At 48.5% G+C, this 23,471-nt stretch overlaps 1 protein-coding gene across 1 annotated transcript in view; it reads right to left on the reverse strand.

The window, feature by feature from the left end:
- Window positions 1–926: 926 nt before the first annotated feature.
- The window catches only part of LOC144602743 (uncharacterized), an 85,326-nt gene continuing 62,781 nt past the window's right edge, over window positions 927–23,471 (reverse strand). The window contains exons 26-31 of the mRNA XM_078415881.1: window positions 23,164–23,217; window positions 17,066–17,336; window positions 12,731–12,843; window positions 7,819–7,887; window positions 4,405–4,638; window positions 927–2,106 (exon numbers count right to left, since the gene is read on the reverse strand). Of these exons, the coding sequence (XP_078272007.1) occupies window positions 1,960–2,106; window positions 4,405–4,638; window positions 7,819–7,887; window positions 12,731–12,843; window positions 17,066–17,336; window positions 23,164–23,217 (888 nt within the window). The 3' untranslated portion in view covers window positions 927–1,959. The remainder of the gene's footprint in view (window positions 2,107–4,404; window positions 4,639–7,818; window positions 7,888–12,730; window positions 12,844–17,065; window positions 17,337–23,163; window positions 23,218–23,471) is intronic.

Below are 23,471 nucleotides of genomic sequence, written 5' to 3' on the forward strand. Positions count from 1 at the left end.
GTCACAGTTTAAGAATAAGGGCGAGGCCATTTAGGACTGAGATGAGGAAAAACTTTTTCACCCAGAGAGTTGTGAATCTGTGGAATTCTTTGCCGCAGAAGGCAGTGGAGGCCAATTCATTGGATGTATTCAAGAGAGAGCTAGAACTAGCTCTTCGGACTAACGGAAACAAGGGATATGGGGGAAAGCAGGAACAGGGTACTGATTTTGGATGATCAGCCATGATCATATTGAATGGCGGTGCTGGCTCGAACGGCCGAATGGTCTTCTCCTGCACCTGTTTTCTATGTTTCTATATTACAGGGAGATCGAAACATGATACTGAAAACAGAAAATAGAGGTAAAACTCGGCAGATCAGGCAGCATCTGTGGAAAGCTGAACAGAGGTAACGTTTTGTGTCTGTGATCCTACATTCTGATCCGGCCAAAGTCACAGACCCAAGATGCTGATTGCTCTTTCTCGCCGCAGATGCTGCCTGACCTACCGAGTCTTTCCAGCAGTTTCATTTTGTTTAAATTTCAGGTTTCCACCATCTGCAGTTTGGTTTAGAGATACAGCGCGGAAACAGGACCTTCGGCCAACCGAGTCCGTGCCCACCAGCGATCACACTGTACACTAGCACTATCCCGCACACGCCAGGGACAGTTTACATTTATGACAAGCCAATTAGCCTGGAGTGCGGGAGGAAACTGAAGATCTCGGAGAAATCCCACGCGGTCACGGACAGCACCCGCAGTCAGGATTGCACCTGGGTCTCTGGCGCTGCGAGGCAGCAACTCTACCGCTTTTCACCTCCACTGCTTGGAAATAACAAACGAAAACTGACAAAGAAAGAGAGGCAGGCAGTGCGAAGTTGGTGATTTTCCATCTATTCAAAGATTCGCTTCACTGAGACAGAAACAGTACAGTACAGTGAGAGCCCTGACACGCAACAAACTACAGATAACCTCGGGGGGACGGGCAGGCAGGGGAGGGGAGAGGAGGGGGGTGGGGGGACATTGCATGCAGATCCGCAACAGTGGCCAAGGATCTGGATTCTGTAAATGCGGGGTTGTGCAAAGAACTAAAAATGCCAGAGAGGAGAAGAAGGGTGGGCGAGAGGAGGGGCGGGAGCGGGAGCAGGTGAGGGAGAGGGAGAGGGAGAGAGGGAGGGAGGGAGGGAGGGAAGGTGACTTCAGGATGGAGGGAGAGCATGCAGCAGTGAGAGTGCGTCAATGGAAAGAGAGAAGGAAGCAGATGATCGCGAGAAACAGAGAGAGAGAGAAGGCACCAGCCACCTTCCTATACAGAAAATTAACACGACAAGCAGCAATTTATAGATATATTTTACATTAGAAATAAAAAATACTTACAAACATATAATAACACTCTGAGCACCTTTTCATTTTTTAAAAAAGGAGAGTAAATACAATTTTGGAGCACCATATTTACTAGTAAAGCTTCACAGACTTAATTATTCTTTTATTTGCTGTTTGGTTCAATTTTATGGCAGGTGAACGAATTAAATAATATCGTCTCTCTCTTTTCTGCTGTGGTTTTTTTTTATATTACAATCTATGGAGAACATTTTTAATTAAAAAAAAGAAATATTTCTCTCTGGCTGCTTTCCTTAATAAAAATATAACACTCAGCGACAAACCAGGCCACTACCTCCAGAGGGGAACTGGTCGTGAAGGTGATGCAGGATGAGGGGAGGGTGATGCACTTGATGGTACAACAGGTCATCTTTGCCTTGTTGCGCTTTGCTTCACGTAAGTAACTGTTCTTCTGGTCTTCTGTAAGGTGAGCAAAGCGAGCCTTGGGAGGAAGTCCGTCTCTCTCTCTCTCTCTCGAGTCGTTGCTCGGGCGAACAGGGCTGAGAGGAGGGAGGGTGGGGGTGGGGGAGTCAGCGGGCGATAGTGACACTAGTCATGGTGGTTGGGGTTGAGTGTGGGGGGGGGGCATTGGGCGGCTGAGTTTTAGCCCTGGAAACAAACAGGTCCCACATCGAAGCCAAACTTCTGGTTGGGCTCGGCGAAGTCGGTGAACAGCACGTCCACGAAGGGCATCTGTTCGACCTGCGGAGTGTTGATCTCCAGAACTGTCTTGTCACTGCCTTTCCTCAGCTGGAAGAAGGGAAGAAAGAGACACACCTTAATTCAGAGCAAAGCACCAGCAACAGCATCTGAGACTTTGCTTGGGCAGCTTACAACCCAGCTGCGTGATCTTTGATTTCTCTAACTTCAAGTAACCCCAGCATCCCCTCTCTCTCCATCCCTCCCCCACCCAAGTCGCACCAGCTTCTCGTTCTCACCCAACAAACAGGTGTTGCCTCTTTCCTTTATCATCGTTACTTTTTTGCACATCTTTCACTCGTTCTTCTGTATCTCTTCCCATCGTCGTCTATATCTCTCCTTTCACTTTCCCGTGACTTTCAGTCATAAGAAGGGCCTCGACCCGAAATGTCACTCATTCCTTCTCTCCAGATATTCTGCCTGTCCCACTGAGTTACTCCAGCATTTGTGTCTATCTTCAGTAGGAATAGGCAGATGGATGTGCAGTAGGAACAGACACAAGGATATGCAGTAGGGTTAGGTACACTGATATGTGAGGAATGGAGATACAGGGACTGGAGATTAGTTTATCTTGTCTTCATCTTCCACATTGTGGTCCCGTTCCTGTGGTGTACTGTCCTCTGTTACAAACCCATGTGGGAGGCTTTGGAGTGGGTGAAGCAGAGATTTATCAGGATGCTGTCCGGAATAGAGGGTATTCACTATCAGGAGAGGATGGACAGACTTATAATAGATAATAGACAATAGGTGCAGGAGGAGGCCATTCACCCCCTCGAGCCAGCACCGCCATTCAATGTGATCATGGCTGATCATTCTCAATCAGTACCCCGTTCCTGCCTTCTCCCCATACTCCCTGACTCCGCTATCCTTAAGAGCTCTCTCTTGAATGCATTCAGTGAATTGGCCTCCACTGCCTTCTGAGGCAGAGAATTCCACAGATTCACAACTCTCTGACTGAAAAAGATTTTCCTCATCTCAGTTCTAAATGGCCTACCCCTTATTCTTAAACTGTGGCCCCTGGTTCTGGACTCCCCCAACATTGGGAACATGTTCCCTGCCTCTAGCGCGTCTAATCCCTTGATAATCTTATATGTTTCAATAAGATCCCCTCTCATCCTTCTAAATTCCAGTGTATACAAGCCCGGTCGCTCCAGTCTTTCAACCTAACTTGCATTGTTTTCTCTGGAACATTGAATATTGAATGGAACTGATAGAAGTAAATAAAATGATGAGAGGCGGAAAGGCACAGATAGGGTAGACATTCAGCAGCTATTTTCCAGGATGGAACTGTCAGAGACAAAACGGCATGGCTTTAACATCAGAGGGGGAATGTTTAAAGGAGAGGTGCTGGTCAAGTTGAATATAGAAGTTGGGAGGTCATGTTTCAGTTATGTAAGACGTTGGTGAGGCCGCATTTAGAGAATAGTGTTCAGTTCTGGGCACCAGGATATAGGAAAGATGTCAAGCTGGAAAGCATGCTGATAAGATTTATGAGGATGTTGCCAGGACTAAAGGGACTGACCTTTCGGGAGAGTTTGATTAGGCTGGGACTCTTCCTTGGAGCGCAGGAGGATGAGGGGGTGACCTTATAGAGGTGTATAGATTCATGAGAGGAATAGATCAAGTAGATTCAGAATCTCTTGCCAAGAGTAGGTGAAACAGGGACGATAAGACACAGGTTTAATGTGAAGGGGAAAGATTTAATAGGAGTCTGAGGGGTAACTTTTTCTCACAAAGGGTGGTGGGTGTTTATGGAACAAGCTGCCAGAGGAGGTAGTTGAGGCTGGGACTATCCCAACGCTTAAGAAACAGACAGGTACATGGATAGGACAGGTTTGGAGGGATATGACCTTTACGCAGGCAGGTGGGGCTAGTGTGACTGGGACATGTTAGCCGGTGTGGGCAAGTTGGGCTGAAGGGCCTGTTTCCACACTGTATCACTCTATGACTAGTGTAGCTGGGACATGTTGGCCGGTGTGGGTAAGTTGGGCTGAAGGGCCTGTTTCCACACTGTATCACTCTATGACTCTAAGTTCATTTTTTATATGTACAGAGTGGGGTGGGTCCCTGTAACAGGGTTATATTGAATCGTTTTATTACTTTGTCGGACCCTTTGGTTACTTTGCATGTAAGAAGGAACTGCAGATGCTGGTTTAAACCAAAGATAGGCACAAAATGCTGGAGTAACTCAGCGGGACAGGCAGCATCTTTGGAGAGGAGAATGGGTGAGGTTTCGGGTCTTCAGACAGGTTAGGGATAAGGGAAACGAGAGATATATTGCTTGGGTATGTTGGACAATAAAGTATCCCCATTGGCATCAGGTGGGTAAGGTGGAGGACTCGGACTTACTGCACAGCCATCCACGATGGCCTTGATGTATGGGTTGTTATCGAAGGACATCTCCTCATCGTTGGCTCCCAGGAAGCGCATGGCCTTGTTGTAGTTGTCGGCTGCCATGTGGTGCCAGGCGACCGAGCGGTGGCAGTGGTAGGTGAAGTTCTGGCGTGCCGCCACACTCAGTAACCGCAGGAAGGTCATCTGCACCACAGCGATGGGGTTATTGTCCGAGTCCACGTAGGACAACTGCAAGGGAGACAAGGGGTTGCGTTTAGAGCGCACCACGGGACTCCCCCAAAGCCCCCCCTCAGGCAACGAAGCATGAGACAGCAGCCCAAACTGGCACAAATCCTCTTCCAAGCTGCGATTGCAATAACGGTCGTACGTGATGTTCCCGACTCAGAATCCTGCAGCACGGTAACAGCCCATGAGCTCCATCCAAGGCCGCACGGAATTGCAAATTGTGGACGCAGCCCAGACCATCACGCAAACCGACTTCCCTCCCATTGACACCCCACGCTGCCTCGGCAAGGCCAGCAGCATAATCAAGGATGAGTCGCATCTTGGCCACCCCCGCCTCCCCTCTCCCATCGGGCAAAAGGTATAGAAGAGTGAAAACGCACACCTCCAGACTCACGGACAGTTTCTTCCCAGCAACTGAACCATCCTACCACAACCAGAGAGCAGTGCTGAACTACTAGCTACCTCACTGGAGACCCTCAGACTAGCTTTAATCGGACTTTATTGGCTTCACCTGCACTAAATGTTATTCCCTTATCATGTATCCAAACACTGTGAATGGTTCGATTGTAATCATGTATTAGACAATAGACAATATACAATAGACAATAGACAATAGACAATAGGTGCAGGAGGAGGCCATTCGGCCCTTCGAGCCTGTACGCACCGCCATTCAATGTGATCATGGCTGATCATTCTCAATCAGTACCCCGTTCCTGCCTTCTCCCCATACCCCCTGACTCTGCTATCTTGAAGAGCTCTATCTAGCTCTTTCTTGAATGCATTCAGAGAATTGGCCTCCACTGCCTTCTGAGGCAGAGAATTCCACAGATTCACAACTCTCTGACTGAAAAAGTTTTTCCTCATCTCCGTTCTAAATGGCCTACCCCTTATTCTCAAACTGTGGCCCCTTGTTCTGGACTCCCCCAACATGGGGAACATGTTTCCTGCCTCTAACGTGTCCAACCACTTAATAATCTTATACGTTTCGATAAGATCCCCTCTCATCCTTCTAAATTCCAGTGTATACAAGCCTAGTCGCTCCAGTCTTTGAACATATGACAGTCCCGCCATTCCGAGAATTAACCTTGTAAACTTCCCTCAATAGCAAGAATATCCTTCCTCAAATTTGGAGACCAAAACTGCACACAGTACTCCAGGTGCGGTCTCACTCGGGCCCTGTACAACTGCAGAAGGACCTCTTTGCTCCTATACTCAACTCCTCCTGTTATGAAGGCCAACATTCCATTGGCTTTCTTCACTGCCTGCTGTACCTCTATTGTCCACTGCCTATCGTCCTTCTGCAGGCTGGTTAGCACGCAACAAAAGCTCTACATTTTACCCCGGTACACGTGACAATAAACTGAATTGAACTGAAGCTGAACACCATGTCCATGTAGACTATCTACCTCCACTCATCCCATTTCCCATGCTTGGTCTGTGGCCCACTACTTCATCGAGTCACAGATTCCTACAGCAGAGAAACAGATCCTTCAACGCAACATGTCCATGTGTACTACCCACCTCTACTCATCCCATTTACCACACTTGGTCTAAACCCTCATACATCAAAGAGTGATAGAGCCATGCAGAATGGTAACCGGCCTTTCAGCCCAACTTGCCCACGCTGACCTACATGCCCCATCTACACTAGTCCCACTGGCTTGTGTTTGGACAATGTCCCTCTAAAGCGACCCTATCCATGTACCTGTCAAAAAGTTTTTAAAACGTTGTGATAGACCCTCCTCTGGCAGCTCGGTCCATATACCTACCACCCTATGTGTAAAAAGGTTCCTATTAAATCTTTCACCTCAAACCTAAGTCCTCTGGTTCTTGATTCCCCTGCTCTGTACATTTACCTTATCTGTTCCACTCATGACCTTATACACCTTTGTAAGATCACTCCTCATCCTCTTGCGCTCCAAGGAAAAAACCTCCTATAGGTCATATTTTCATGTGATAGGAGCCATTCGGCCCAACACGTCTACTCCGCCATTCAATCATGGCTGATCTATCTCTCCCTCCTAACCCCATAACCCCTAACACCTGTACCAATCTAGCTCTATCTTTGCCTTAAAAATATCTGCTGACGGCCTCCACAGCCTCCTATGGCTAAGAGTTCCACAGATTCATCACCCTCTGACTAAAGAAATTCCTCCGCATCTCCTTCTTAAAGGAACAAATTCTGAGGTTATGACCTTTGGTCCCAGACTCTTCCACTACTGGAAACTTTTTTCACCACATCCACTCTATCCACGCCTTTCACTATTCTATATCGTTTGTAGTTGTGTGTTTGTGCATAGGAGGTTGTGTGTGTGCGTTTGTGTATTTATGGTAGTGTGTACTTGTGTTTGTCTGTGACTGAGTGTATATGTGGTTGACTGTATAACATATGCACTCAAGCAGACGCGTGCATACAAATGCACACACATATATGCAAACACACACATACATGCACACAAGGCATACATACACGACATACAAGCACGCAAACCACAACCACATTCACACATGCACACTGAAATACACACACACACACAAGCACATACTTATATAAACACATGCACACAGAAACACACATGTATACATAACCATATATACACCAACGAACATACATACAACCACAGACACAAACATATACACACAAACACATATCCACAAACACACAATCACATGTACACACACCCACATATACATACATCCGCATTGACACACAACCACATGTACACGCAACCATACACACAGAAACACGCATACACGCAACCACATACACCTGTATACATAACCATATACACATGTAAACACAACTATATATACATAAACACATAGCCGCATACACAACCACATACACACAACCACACATACACACATCCACACATATGCACACACACACACACATACTGAAATACACTCACACACACAGAAATGCGCACACACACACACGCACGCACACACACACTCACACACACACACGCATACACACGCACACACACACACTCACACACACACGCACGCACACACACACTCACACGCACGCGCACACACACACACACACACATACACACACACACACACACACACACACACACACACACACACACACACACACACACACACACACTCCCACTCGGCTGGTTCCACTCAGCCAGAGTACCGGTGGCGATGAGTTCAGTTCCTGAATCTTACCTGCGCTCCTCGCTTGAACTCACTGAACCAGGCGCCGGGGTACTCGTTGTTCCACGAGGACATCTTCACCTGTGGGTCACACCATCAGATAAGGTCACTGCCCACATTACACTCTATACCGAAGGTCAGCGCTCTCACACCCCGGCACTGCAGGCCCCACAACATCTGGACACATTCCCCCCAAGCCCAGACATTCCCTGCCTCCATGCCCCTACTTACAGTCATAGAGTGATACAGTGTGGAAACAGGCCTGTCGGCCCAACTTGCCCACACCGGCCAACATGTCCCAGCTACACTAGAGTCACAGAGAGATACAGTGTGGAAACAGGCCCTTCAGCCCAACTTGCCCACACCGGCCAACATGTCCCAGCTACTGTACATTAGTCCCACCTGCCTGCATTTGGTCCATATCCCTCCAAACCTGTCCTATCCATGTACCTGTCCAACTGTTTCTTAAACGTTGGGATAGTCCTAGCCTCAACTACCTCCTCTGGCGGCTTGTTCCATACACCCACCACCCTTTGTGTGAAAAAGTTACCCCTCAGATTCCTATTAAATCTTTTCCCCTTCACCTTGAACCTGTGTCCTCTGGTCCTCGATTCCCGTACTCTGGGCAAGAGACCCTGTACATCTACCTAATTTATTCCTCTCATGATTTTGTACACCTCTATAAGATCACTCGCTGGAATTTAGAAGATTGAGGGGGGATCTTATAGAAACTTACAAAATTCTTAAGGGGTTGGACAGGCTAGATGCAGGAAGATTGTTCCCGATGTTGGGGAAGTCCAGAACAAGGGGTCACAGTTTAAGAATAAGGGGGAAGTCTTTTAGGACCGAGATGAGAAAGTTTTTTTTCACACAGAGAGTGGTGAATCTGTGGAATTCTCTGCCACAGAAGGTAGTTGAGGCCAGTTCATTGGCTATATTTAAGAGGGAGTTAGTTGTGGCCCTTGTGCCTAAAGAGATCAGGAGGTATGGAGAGAAGGCAGGTACAGGATACTGACTTGGATGATCAGCCATGATCATATTGAATGGCGGTGCAGGCTCAAAGGGCTGAATGGCCTACTCCTACACCTATTTTCTATGTTTCTATGTTTCTATGTTTCACCCCTAATCTTCCTGTGTGCTCCAAGGAATACAAACCCAGCCTACTCAACCTCTCCCTGTAGCTCAGACCCTCTAGTCCTGGCAACATCCTCGTGAATCTTCTCTGAACTCTTTCAAGCTTGACAATATCTTTCCTATAAAATGGTGCCCAGAAATGATCAGAATACTAAATGTGGCCTCACCGACGTCCTATAAAATTGCAACATGACCTCCTAACTTCTATACTCAATACTCTGACCGGTGAAGGCCAATGTGGCAAGAACATAGAATTGTAGAGATTCAGTGCAGAAACAGGTCACCAAGTCCATGCCATCAGCTATGCTCACATTACACCACACGATTCCCACATTCCCTTCAACTCCCTCCTGACTCCACGACTCATTGAAACACCAGGGGAAATGTGTCGGAAGGAACTGCAGATGCTCGTTTAAACCAAAGATAGACACAAAAAGAGAGAGCTAGATAGAGCTCTTAAGGATAGCGGAGTCAGGGGGGAAGGGGAGAAGGCAGGAACGGGGTACGAATTAAGAATGATCAGCCATGATCACATTGAATGGCGGTGCTGGCTCAAAGGGCCGAATGGCCTCCTCCTGCACCTATTGTCTATTGTCTATTGTCTAAGGGTCTCGACCCGAAACGTCGCCCATTCCTTCTCTCCAGAGATGCTGCCTGTCCCGCTGAGTTACTCCAGCATTTTAGTGCCTACCAGGGGAAATATACCGGGGATAATTAACAAACTGATCCATAAGGTCATAAGTGATAGGAGCAGAGTTAGGCTATTCGGCCCAGCAAATCTACTCCGCCATTCAATCATGGCTGATCTATCTCTCCCTCCTGACCCCATTCTCCTGCCTTCTCTCCGTAACCCCTGACACCTGTACTAATCAGGAATCTATCTATCTCTGCCTTAAAAATATCCGCTGACTTGGCCTCCACAGCCGTCTGTGGCGATGAAATACTGTAGATTCAACACCCTCAGACTAAAGAGGGACCGAGAGTACAAAGAGGGGGCCCCCATGAACAAAGAGGGGCCATTGGGGACCACATTGAATACTTCATAAATCCATTGGCCATCTGTATGTAGGAGGAAACTGGCACGCCCAATGCTCCTGGATGAGCATTAGAAGGATGAGAGGAGATCTTATCGAAACGTATAAGATTATTAAGGGGTTGGACACGTTAGAGGCAGGAAACATGTTCCCAATGTTGGGGGAGCCCAGAACCAGGGGCCATAGTTTAAGAATAAGGGGTCGGCCATTTAGAACGGAGATGAGGAAAAACTTTTTCAGTCAGAGAGTTGTGAATCTGTGGAATTCTCTGCCTCAGAAGGCAGTGGAGGCCAATTCTCTGAATGCATTCAAGAGAGAGCTAGATAGAGCTCTTAAGGATAGCGGAGTCAGGGGGTATGGGGAGAAGGCAGGAACGGGGTACTGATTGAGAATGATCAGCCGTGATCACATTGAATGGCGGTGCGTACAGGCTCGAAGGGCCGAATGGCCTCCTCCTGCACCTATTGTCTATTGTCTATTGTCCTGGGCACGGTGGTGCAGAGGTAGAGTTGCTGCCTTGCAGTGCAAGAGACCCGGGTTCCATCCTGACAATGGGTCCTGCCTGTACGGAGTATAAACGTTCTCCCCGTGGCCACTTGGGTTTTCCCCGGGTGCTCCGGTTTCCTCCCACACTCCAAAACCGTACATAATTGTAAGGTCTCTGTCATGGGCCTCCTCCAGTGCCATAGTGAGGCCCGCCGGAAATTGGAGGAGCAGCACCTCATATTTCGCCTGGGCAGTTTGCAGCCCGGTGGTATGAACATCGACTTCTCCAACTTCAGATAGCTCCTCTGTCCCTCCCTTCCCCTCCTCCTTCCCAGATCTCCCTCTATCTTCCTGTCTCCACCTATATCCTTCCTTTGTCCCGCCCCCTTGACATCAGTCTGAAGAAGGGTCTCGACCCGAAACGTCACCCATTCCTTCTCTCCCGAGATGCTGCCTGACCTGCTGAGTTACTCCAGCATTTTGTGAATAAAATAATTGTAAGGTAATTGGTTTGGTAACATTGTGTGTTGGATTTCAAGATGGCGCCCAACCCAGGCGAGTATTTGTGTGCTGGCTCCATAAGCAGATCTACAATCCCATATTACAATCGCTTCACACTCTTAAATCTCTACTCATTCAGCAACATTTCTTACTTTATCTTGCATCCATTCACTGTAAATGGCTCGATTGTAATCGTGTACAGTCCCTCCGCTGACTAGATAGCACGCATCAAAAGCTCTTCACTGTACCTCAGTACACGTCACTCTAAACTGGGCGGCACGGACTTGGAGGGCCGAAAAGGCCTGTTTCCGGCTGTATATATATGATATGATATGATATGATAAACTAAACTGTGACTGCAACTGTTAGTGTGCGGGGATCGCTGGTTGGCACGGGCTTGGTGGGCCAAAGGGCCTGTTTCGGCGCTTTATCTCTAAGCTAAACTAAACTGAATACTGCAAACTCACCACAGAGAGCTCTGGAGGTCAGGATCCACTGGGTCTCTGGGGCTGTGAGGCAGGGAAGCTGTTGGCTGCCCACTGTGCTTTCCTGGCCCTCTTTGTTCTCTCGGTAGCTCCCCCACATCGGGTCCCTCATTGTCCACAGTGACCCCCCCCCCCCCCCCCTCCACACGCCTTGTTCTGGAGCTTCTCACGTGTGTGCATGTAGTGAGGGCAAGGCCAGCAGCATAATCAAGGACCAGTCTCACCCCGGCCACTCCATCTTCTCCCCCTCTCCCATCAGGCAAGAGGTACAGAAGCATGAAAACACACACCTCCAGATTCAGGGACAGTTTCTTCCCAGCTGTTATCAGGCAACTGAACCATCCTACCCCAACCAGAAAGCAGTCCTGAATTATCATCTACCTCTGTGATGACCTTCGGCCTATCCTTGATTGGACTTTCCTGTCTTTGCCTTCTACGGAACATTATTCCCTTACCATGCATCTATAGACTGTAAATGGCTCGATTGCAATCATGTATTGTCTTCCCGCTAACTGAGTAGCACGCAACGAAAGCTTTTCACTTATTCACAAAATGCTGGAGTAACTCAGCAGGTCAGGCAGCACCTCGGGAGAGAAGGAATGGGTGATGTTTCGGGTCGAGACCCTTCTTCAGTCTGTAGAAGGGTCTCGACCCGAAACGTCACCCATTCCTTCTCTCCCGAGATGCTGCCTGACCTGCTGAGTTACTCCAGCATTTTGTGAATAAATCGATTTGTACCAGCATCTGCAGTTATTTTCTTATAGAAAGCTTTTCACTGTACCTCCTTACAGGTGATACTAAACTAAACTTATAGGGTCTTATAGAAACATATAGAAACATAGAAACATATAAAATTCTTAAGGGATTGGACAGGCTTGATGCACGAAAAATGTTCCTGATGTTGGAGGAGTCCAGAACCAGGGGTCACAGTTTAAGAATAAAGGGGAGGCCATTTAAAACTGAGATGAGGAAAAGCTTTTTCACCCAGAAAGTTGTGAATCTGTGGAATTCTCTGACACAGAAGGCAGTGGAGGCCAATTCACTGGATGTTTACAAGAGAGAGTTAGATATAGCTCTTAAGTCTAACGGAATCTAGGGATATGAGGAGAACGCAGGAATGGGTACTGATTTAGGATGATCAGCCATGATCATATTGAATGGCGGTGCTGGTTTGAAAGGCCGAATGGCCTACTCCTGCACTTGTTTTCTATGTTTCTATGTTTCTAAACTGCAACTGAAACTGATGCCAAGGATTGCCCCAGACCATCCCGTCTCTCCACTCACCCCTGAGGATTTTCTGTCTGGGAAGATGCATGTCTCTCCTCCGGCGGTGAAGTTACAGTAAACCTTGAAGGCATCAGCCGCACAGCCCTGGTTGGGGTCGACCCAATATTCACCTGAGTGGAGGAGGAGAAAGACAGGTGTAAATAAGCCGCATACAATAAGGGTAGAGTGGGTGGTGCAGTGGGTACAGCTCCTTCCAGATCGTCGGTTTGCTGCCACACTCCAAAGAGCTACAGGATTGTAGGTTAGTTAACTTGGTATAAATGTAAATTGTCCCTAATGTGTGCAGGACCATGTTAGTGTGCAAGGAACACTGGTCGGTACGGACTCGGTGGGCCGAAGGGCCTGTTTCCGCGCTGTATCTCTAAAATGAAATTAAACTAAACTGCACAGGGCCCAACTGAGGTGATCGAAGTCTGTGAACAATTATGATACGAAAATCTGAAAATTATAAGAAAGATGAGCAGTTTGTAATATGTTTGACCCAAGAGCTAATGCACTGGGAAAGCACGATGAGGAATGGTGCCAACATAGTGAGAGGAACGTAAGGATATTTTGGAGAAGAAATAAATAGATTCATCAGTGTTTAGATTCCATGGCAGAGAGAACTAATGCAAAAATAAGGGCCTGTCCCACTCAGGCGATTGTTTAGGCGACTGCTGGCGACTGTCAAAGTCGTAGCAGATCGCCGAAATTTCCCTTTATCGAACGACAATGACCACAACAATGCCGAGTCACGTCGAGATTACACCGTCTTCGGAAACATCGTGAAATTCCCACGCTGTCAATGCTTCTCCGGTGTCCTAATTTTCGCTGAAATCACTGACAAGTCGTTAAGTACTTTAAGTGTTTTGAAATATAACATCTTGCCCGGGTTACTTGAAAACCAAGCTTCACGGTAACAAGGCATAAACTGGATTGACTTCCAGTTTACTAATAGCAGTATTAAGACATTTAATTTTAAAAGTGGTAAAATGGATTTTTGTGAAAAGTGTGTGGGCTTTCTTTGAAAATGTACGGGAGATGCATATCTGGTTTCTGGGATGCATATCTGGGTTGGGAGCCTACTTTAAATGTAATCGCTGATGGCCATAAACAATGCGAAAATTCCCACGTTTACCTGACCGTCAAACTGTCGCCTCCACTCTACCTGTCAAATGTCTTGACGGTAAATAAATTGGTTAAACACAAGGGCGGCACGGTAGCACAGCGGTAGAGTTGCTGCTTTACACCGAATGCAGCGCCGGAGACTCAGGTTCGATCCTGACTACGGGTGCTGTACTGTAAGGAGTTTATACGTTCTCCCCGTGACCTGCGTGGGTTTTCTCCGAGATCTTCGGTTTCCTCCCACACTCCAAAGACGTACAGGTATGTAGGTTAATTGGCTGGGTAAATGTAAAAATTGTCCCTAGTGTGTGTAGGATAGTGTTAATAGTGTTAGTGTGCGGGGATCGCTGGGCGGCGCGGACTTGGTGGGCCGAAAAGGCCTGTTTCCGCGCTGTATATATATGATATGATGATGATATGATATGATATTTTATGGTATCTTCAAATGACTTTACTTAATTTAATATAACGTGCTTCTAAATGCATCTAAGACAACCTAGCAAACCTGTGGACAGCATGCGACAGTGCCCGCATTAAGCTACGATACCTGGCGACAAGCCAGCTGTCAGCGAGAAATTTCACTCCGGTTGATTTCTCAGTGACTCGCTGAGATCCACTACAATACTTGGAAGACTCCTCACGATCATGTCCGCGACACCCCGGCGAACTGTTGGCGACAGCCTAGTCACCGGCAGTCGCCTTAAAATCGCCTAAGTGCAACAGGCCCTCTAATCATTGAGGATCCTAAACTGAGCTGGGGACAATAGAACTGATTTGGAATACATACAAAAAGATGGAATTGTGAGGCTGGAAAAGGCGCTGGTCAGGTCACATTTGCAGTACTGTGAGCATATATGGGCCCCATATCTGAGGAAGGACGTGCTGGCTCTGGAGAGGGTACGGAGGAGGTTTACCAGAATGATCCCAGGAATGAGTGGGTTAGCATATGATGAGCGTTTGTCAGCACTGGGCCTGTACTCGCTGGAGTTTAGAAGGTTGAGGGGGGACCTCATTGAAACTTACAGAATAATGAAAGGCATAGATAGAGTGGATGTGGAGAGGATGTTTCCACTGGTGGGAGAGTCTCGGACCAGAGCTCAGAATTCATATCATATCATATCATATATCTACAGCCGGAAACAGGCCTTTTCGGCCCTCCAAGTCCGTGCCGCCCAGTGATCCCCGTACATTAACACTATCCTACACCCACTAGGGACAATTTTTACATTTACCCAGCCAATTAACCTACATACCTGTACGTCTTTGGAGTGTGGGAGGAAACCGAAGATCTCGGAGAAAACCCACGCAGGTCACGGGGAGAACGTACAAACTCCTTACAGTGCAGCACCCGTAGTCAGGATCGAACCTGTGTCTCCGGCGCTGCATTCGCTGTAAAGCAGCAACTCTACCGCTGCGCTACCGTGCCGCCCAATTAAAGGGCACTCTTTTAGAAAGGTGAGGAGGAACTTCTTTAGTCAGAGAGTAGTTGGTCTGTGGAACTCATTGCCACAGCGGCCATATTTTTAAGACAAATTTTTGATTAGAACGGGTGTCAAGGGTTACGGGGAGAAGGCAGGAAAATGGAATTGGGAGGCAGAGATCAGTCATGGTTGAATGTAGACTCGATGGACCGAATGGCCTAATTCTACTCCTAAGACTTGTGAACTTGTCAACTTGTGAAATAGAGGTGACGTTTATTGCACACATTTGTTGGATAAATGGAAGAATGGATTTCCAGTATTGGGAAACAGGAGCCTGAAGGTAACTTTGGTGAGAAAGAAAGATGTAAAGGCTGCAGAGACATTGATCAATGGTGAAGATAGACGCATGGTACTGGAGTAACTCAGCGGGTCAGGCAGCATCTGTGCAGAAAAAAGATGGGTGACATTTTGGGTCGGAATATCTGAAGCAGGGTCCTAACCCGAAACGTTTCTTGTTGGGACCATTCTTCAGACCTCTTCACAGTCTGAAGAAGGGTCTCGACCCAAAAAGTCACCCATTCTTGTTCCCCAGAGATGCTGCCTGTCCCGTTGAGTTACTCCAGCTCTTTGTGTCTATCTTCGGGTTGAACCCAGCCTCTGCAGTTCCTTCCTACACAAGGAAAACCGTTCCAGCCGTTGGCAACATCAGGTCAGAGGCTGGAAATCCAGCGAGTTACAGACCTCTTTGTTTCTGGCACTATCTCTTTTGCTTTTCTGCACTGTATTTTTGCGGTGCTGGCTCCAAGGGCCAAATGGCCACCTCCTGCACCTATTTTCTGTCAAGTTCTGGGGTGGCACGGTGGCGCAGTGGTAGAGTTGTCGGAGACCCGGGTTCAATCCCAACTACGGGTGCTGTCTGTACGGAGTTTGTACGTTCTCCCCGTGACCGCCTGGGTTTTCTCCAAGATCTTTGGTTTCCTCCCACACTCCAAAGACATACAGGTTTGTAGGTTAATTGGCTTGGTGTATGTGTAAATTGTCCCTAGTGTGTGACGACATTCTACTGCTGCACTATAGAGAGCATCCTAACACATGGCATCCCTGTGTGGTATCCCAGCTGCACGGAGGCAGAGGAAAGCTCTTCAGCGGGTAGGCCATAGAGCTCAGAGGACCATCGGAACACAGCTACCAGACTTGGAGGGCATCTACAACACACGATGCCACAGAAGAGCCACCAGCATCCACAAAGACTCTTCACACCCCTGCAACAGTCTGTTCGAACTCCTTCCATCGGGCAGACGATACAAGGCCTTCTACGCCCGCACCTCCAGACTCAGGAACAGCTTCATCCCCAGGGCCATAGCTGCCATGAACCGGTCCTGCTGAGCCGGATGGTCACATCGCACAGTGAACCGGCACAGATCTACTTGCACTTTATTCTGATTTAATACTGTTCTAATTTGTTTCGTTGTTGTTTAAATTAATACTGACTAGCTAATTAAATTATTGCATCGTATGGGAGGCGCATTCCCAATCTCGTTGTACCCCTGTACAATGACAATAAAGATATATTGTATTGTATTGTATTGTAGGATAGTGTTAGTGTGCGGGGATCGCTGGTCGGTGTGGACCCGGTGGGCTGAAGGGCCTGTTTCCGCGCTGTATCTCTAAACTAGTGTACTTAGAATAATTGATGTTATTGTGGAACACAGAACGGTACAGCACAGGATCAGGCCCTTCGGCCCACTGTCATGGAGTTAAGATCCTGGAACTGTCATGTAGTTAACACACGGGACACGCCACTCACCGTCCGTGTACTCCTCGTGACACAGCTGGAGGTCTCTGCAGGTCCGGGCGGGGTGTTCCTTGGTGCCGACCGGGTGCTTCATCTGCTCGATCTCTGTCTTCAGCGAGTTCAGCGAGCCGAAGATCTCCTCCATGCCGTCGGCATAGTCCAGCATCTCGTCGTCCATCATCCTCTCGTCCGGCAGGATCTGGCTCCCGTCGATGGGCACCGACCGCTTGCTCTTCCTGCGCCTCTGGATGGGCAGCGGCTGAATGACTTCACCTGGAGGACCCTAGGGAGGCCAGGGAGGAGATGCGTGGAGATCAGCAGTGGCTGCAGCCAACCCTTAGCCAAAACCCCCCCTGGGGCCCCAGCAGTCATAGAAATATAGAAACATAGAAAATAGGTGCAGGAGGAGGCCATTCGGCCCTTCGAGCCTGTACGCACCGCCATTCAATATGATCATGGCTGATCATCCAACTCAGTAACCTGCACCTGCCTTCTCTCCATACCCCCTGATCCCTTTAGCCATAAGGGCCACATCTAACTCCCTCTTAAATATAGCCAATGAACTGGCCTCAACTACCTTCTGTGGCAGAGAATTCCACAGATTCACCACTCTCTGTGTGAAAAAAAACTTTCTCATCTCGGTCCTAAAAGACTTCCCCCTTATCCTTAAGCTGTGACCCCTGGTTCTGGACTTCCCCAACATCGGGAACAATCTTCCTGCATCTAGCCTGTCCAACCCCTTAAGAATTTTATATGTTTCTATAAGATCCCCCCCTCAGTCTTCTAAATTCCAGCGAGTATAAGCCCAGTCTATCCAGTCTTTCTTCATATGAAAGTCCTGCCATCCCAGGGATCAATCTGGTGAACCTTCTCTGTACTCCCTCTAAGGCTAGAATGTCTTTCCTCAGATTAGGAGACCAAAACTGTACACAATACTCCAGGTGCGGTCTCACAGGTGCCGGTGGGGCCGGCACCTCCACCAACCCCATCTACTGCACCCGACGTGGCCTCCTTTACATCGGCAAGACCAGGCTCAGGCCCAACAACCATTTTGCCCAACACTTGCACTCGGCAACCAAATCCCACTGGATCTCCCGGTTGCGAACCATTTTAAACCTCTTCCCATTCCCACCCTGACCTTTCTGTCCTAGGCCTCCAACATTGCCAGAGAGAGGCCACACGCAAACTGGAAGAACAGCACCTCATATTCCACTAAGATCATAAGATCAATAGACAATAGACAATACGTGCAGGAGGAGGCCATTCGGCCCTACGAGAAGGACCCCCCTTCTCCCCCTCCCCACTTTTTTCACCCGATCTTTTCTGTGCCCCATCTGGATTTGTATTAATTTCTCCCCTTCCCCCTCCCTCAATCCCCTTCCTCCTATATTCTATCTTCTGGCTTCACATTTTGCACATCTTCCATCTTTAGATGACGCCATCCCATCACACATTCCCTGTGATCATGGCTGATCATTCACAACCAGTACCCCTGTGCCTGCCTTCTCCCCATATCCCTTGACTCCGCTATCTTTAAACAGCTCTACCTAGCTCTCTCTTGAAAGCATCCAGGGAATCGGCCTCCACTGCCTTCTGAGGCAGAGAGTTCCACAGATTCACAACTCTCTGGGTGAAAAAGTGAAAAAGTTCAAGAGATAGGAGTAGAATTAGACCATTCAGCCCATCGTCTACTCCGCCATTCAAACATGGCTGAACTATCTCTCCCACCTAACCCAGTCTCGTGCCTTCTTCCCATAACCTCTGACACCAGTAGTAATCAAGAATCTGTCTATCTATCTCTGCTTAAGGCTCAGTGCTTTGGCTAATTCAAGGAATTCCTTTCTTCAATCACATGACCTCTCTCAAGAGACACTTGGCCATCGCACCAAGGTGACGTGCCGGAACGATCACCATCCATTACGATGAAGAGCTTGACGTGATTGCTTAGAATGCCTCAGTAATGATCTGGAACCACACTATTTCACCTACTCCCACAACATACCAATAGCTGATACAATCTCACTGGCTCCCCATTCTGCACTGGACCACATGGATAACTGAGGTGAGAAGAAGCTTTTTCACCCAGAGTCGTGAATTTGTGGAATTCTCTGCCACAGAGGGCAGCGGAGGCCAATTCACTGGATGAATTTGAAAGAGAGTTAGCTAGAGCTCTAGGGGCTATTGGAATCAAGGGATATGGGGAGAAGGCAGGCACGGGTTACTGATTGTGGATGATCAGCCATGATCACAATGAATGGCTCGAAGGGCCAAATGGCCTCATCCTGCACCTAGTTTCTATGTTTCTATACAGGAACAAGTGCATTAGGCTTGGGCAGCTTACAACCCAGCTTACAAGCACTGAAACTCTCCAATTTTAGATAAACATCCTACAAACTATCTTATACTCCCCCCCTTTCTCCCCCCCCCCCCCCCCCCCCACTTTTTTCACCCGATCTTTTCTGTGCCCCATCTGGATTTGCATTAATTTCTCCCCTTCCCCCTCCCTCCATCCCCTTCCTCCTATATTCTATCTTCTGGCTTCACATTTTGCACATCTTCCATCTTTAAATGAAGCTCCCTCCACGCCATCCCATCACACACTCCCAGTGCAGGGCAGTGCATTCAAGAGAGAGCTGGATAGAGCTCTTAAGGATAGCGGAGTCAGGGGGTACGGGGAGAAGGCAGGAACGAGGTACTGATTGAGAATGATCAGCCATGATCACATTGAATGGCGGTGCGTACAGGCTCGAAGGGCCGAATGGCCTCTTCCTGCACCTATTGTCTATTGTCTATTGTCAGGCACATGGGTCAGACACAGGCTGCACTATCCCATCCCAGTTAACAAGGACAACTGTTGAACTCAGACTGAATCTCATTTTACGCCATCCCATCAGGATGAAGCTGCCTCTACTCTGTCCGCTCACACAGGGTCAGAAACAGGCCAAGATGGCCATTTGCGGGTCCAGGCAGCGGGCAGTCGATGGCCACACCGGGGTCGGCTGCCTGCCCCTTTTCCGGCCCTGGGTCCATGCCCGGGTGTCCCTGGAGACGGAACACGGTGGAAAGACATTCTTGCCATAGAGGGAGTACAGAGAAGGTTCACCAGATTGATTCCTGGGATGGCAGGACTTTCATATGAAGAAAGACTGGATAGATTAGGCTTATACTCGCTGGAATTTAGAAGATTGAGGGGGGATCTTATAGAAACTTACAAAATTCTTAAGGGGTTGGAGAGGCTAGATGCAGGAAGATTGTTCCTGATGTTGGGGAAGTTCAGAACAAGGGGTCACAGTTTGAGGATAAGGGGGAAGTCTTTTAGGACCGAGATGAGAATGTTTTGTTTCACACAGAGAGTGGTGAATCTGTGGAATTCTCTGGCACAGAAGGTAGTTGGGGCCAGTTCATTGGCTATATTTAGGAGGGAGTTAGATGTGGCCCTTGTGGCTAAAGGGATCAGGGGGTATGGAGAGAAGGCAGGTACGGGATACTGAGTTGGATGATCAGCCATGATCATATTGAATGGCGGTGCGTACAGGCTCGAAGGGCCGAATGGCCTACTCCTGCACCTATTTTCTATGTCTATGTTTCTATGGAGGCCTTCCGTGAACGCAGGTCACCGCGGCAGGTCAAATGTAATACTGATGCTCCTGACGTTATTTTAAAATTGCTGACTGTTGTTTTGTAAACTGCCAGAAAAGGCAGTTTCGATCGTGTTTTGCACGTTTGTTTTTGTTTTCTGAATGAAAGTATTTGTAAATTTTTAAAAAAGGGTCAGAAACGATAGCTCTCCCCACATCCTAGGTTCAGACACAGAGTGAAGCTCCCTCTACACTGTCCCGTCTAACACTCCCCAGGGTCAGACACAGAGTGAAGCTCCCTCTACACTGTCCCGTCTAACACTCCCCAGGGTCAGACACAGAGTGAAGCTCCCTCTACACTGTCCCGTCTAACACTCCCCAGGGTCAGACACAGAGTGAAGCTCCCTCTACACTGTCCCGTCTAACACTCCCCAGGGTCAGACACAGAGTGAAGCTCCCTCTACACTGTCCCGTCTAACACTCCCCAGGGTCAGACACAGAGTGAAGCTCCCTCTACACTGTCCCGTCTAACACTCCTCAGAAGCAGACACAGAGTGAGGCTCCCTCTACACTGTCCCATCACACACTACTCAGGAGCAGACACAGAGATCTCCCGGTGGCCGAGCACTTCAACTCCCCCTCCCACTCCCAGTCTGACCTTTCTGTCATGGGCCTCCTCCAGTGCCATAGTGAGGCCCACCGGAAATTGGAGGAACAGCACCTCATATTTCGCCTTGGCAGTTTGCAGCCCAGTGGTATGAACATCGACTTCTCCAACTTTAGATAGTTCCTCTGTCCCTCCCTTCCCCTCCCCCTTCCCAGATCTCCCTCTATCTTCCTGTCTCCACCTATATCCTTCCTTTGTCCCGCCCCCCCTGACATCAGTCTGAAGAAGGGTCTCGACCCGAAACGTCACCCATTCCTTCTCTCCTGAGATGCTGCCTGACCTGCTGAGTTACTCCAGCATTTTGTGAATAAATCGATTTGTACCAGCATCTGCAGTTATTTTCTTATACAGAGTGAAGCTCCCTCTACACTGTCCCATCACACACTCCCCAGGGTCAGACACAGAGTGAAGCTCCCTCTAACTGTCCCTTCTCACACTCCCCGGGGTCAAACACAGAGTGAAGCTCCCTCTACACTGCCTAGACTACTGCAACTCTGGGATCAGCCAATCTTCCCTGTCCCGCCTGCAACTGGTCCAAAACGCCGCAGCGAGACTCCTGACGGGTACCCGTAAAAGGGACCACATCACCCCGATTCTGGCCTCTCTCCACTGGCTCCCTGTACGGTACAGAATCAACTTCAAGCTCCTCCTATTCACGTATAAAGCCCTAAATGGACATTCCCCCCCCTACATCAAAAATCTTCTAACCCCCCTCTCTAACTCCAGGTCCCTCAGGTCGGCCGACTTGGGGTTACTCACTATCCCGCGGTCTAGGCTTAAGCTCAGGGGTGACCGCGCTTTTGCGGTTGCAGCTCCTGGACTGTGGAACAGCATCCCTCTCCCCATCAGAACTGCCCCCTCCATCCACTCCTTTAAGTCCAGGCTCAAAACCTATTTCTACTCCCTAGCGTTTGAGGCTCATTGAGGAGGCGCTGTGAACTGTTTATGTATGTGCTGTTGTGTTTGCGTGCTGCTGTATGTTTCATTTTTTTTTCCTTAGTACCTAATCAGATGTACAGCACTTTGGTCAACGTGGGTTGTTTTTAAATGTGCTATACAAATAAAATTGACTTGACTTGACTTGACTTGACTTGACTTGACCCATCACACACTCCCCAGAGTCAGACACAGAGTGAAGCTCCCTCTACACTGTCCTGTCTCATACACTCCCCAGAGGTCAGTGCGAGCTTGGTGAGGCCAGAGACTTGGTTTGTCAGGCAAAGGGGCCAGAGTGGACAACCTGAGGGCCACTCTTGACCAGGACCGAGTGTGACAGAGACCTCACCTCTTCACTGAGCTCAGTGTGACCGCAGTGTGTCTCAGTGCAGGGAGGGAAGGTGAGAGATTGTGAATAGTGAAAGGCCTGGATGTGGAGAGGATGTTTCCACTAGTGGGAGAGTCCAGGACCAGAGGGCACAGCCTCAGAATTAAAGGACGTTCCCTTAGGAAGGAGATGAGCAGGAATTTCTTTAGTCAGAAGATGGTGAATCTGTGGAATTCTTTGCCAGAGGAGGCCAAGTCAGTAGATATTTTTAAGGCAGAGAAGACAGATTCTTGATTAGGATGGGTGTCAGGGGTTATGGGGGGAAGGCAGGAGGATGGAATGAGGAGGGAGAGATAGATCAGCCGTGATTGAATGGCTGAGTAGACTTGCTGGGTCGAATGGCCTAATTCTGCTCCTCTTACATATGATCACAAGGACCAGTGTTGTTCGTCACAAACCTGTGTAGTTTGTCACAAACAACGATGCCTTAGCTGGCAATATAGGGTCTGATTAACAATTGAAGATGACTTGATGGGCCGAGTGGCCTAATCCTGCTCCCTTCGCTTGTGGACGTATAAGATTGTAATGAAGTACTACTTACAGTAGCGCCAGCAGGGCCAGGAACACCTCGTTGTCCTTTAGTACCGGCCGTGCCCTGCGAGAATCAGATGGGAAGAAGTTAGTTAAACACATCAGCAACAACGGCCACGATGGCGCAGCGGTGGAGTCACTGCCTGACAGCGCTGGAGACCCGGGTTCCATCCCCACCACGGGTGCTGTCTGTACGGAGTTTGTACGTTCTCCCCGTGACCGCGTGAGTTTACTCCAGGATCTTCGATTTCCTCCCACACTCCAAAGATGTGCAGGTTTGTAGGTTAATTGGGCTTGGCGTGTGTGTAAATTGTCCCT

This window comes from Rhinoraja longicauda, chromosome 19 (assembly GCF_053455715.1).
Source record: "Rhinoraja longicauda isolate Sanriku21f chromosome 19, sRhiLon1.1, whole genome shotgun sequence".
In the NCBI taxonomy this organism is placed as follows: Eukaryota; Metazoa; Chordata; class Chondrichthyes; order Rajiformes; family Arhynchobatidae; genus Rhinoraja; species Rhinoraja longicauda.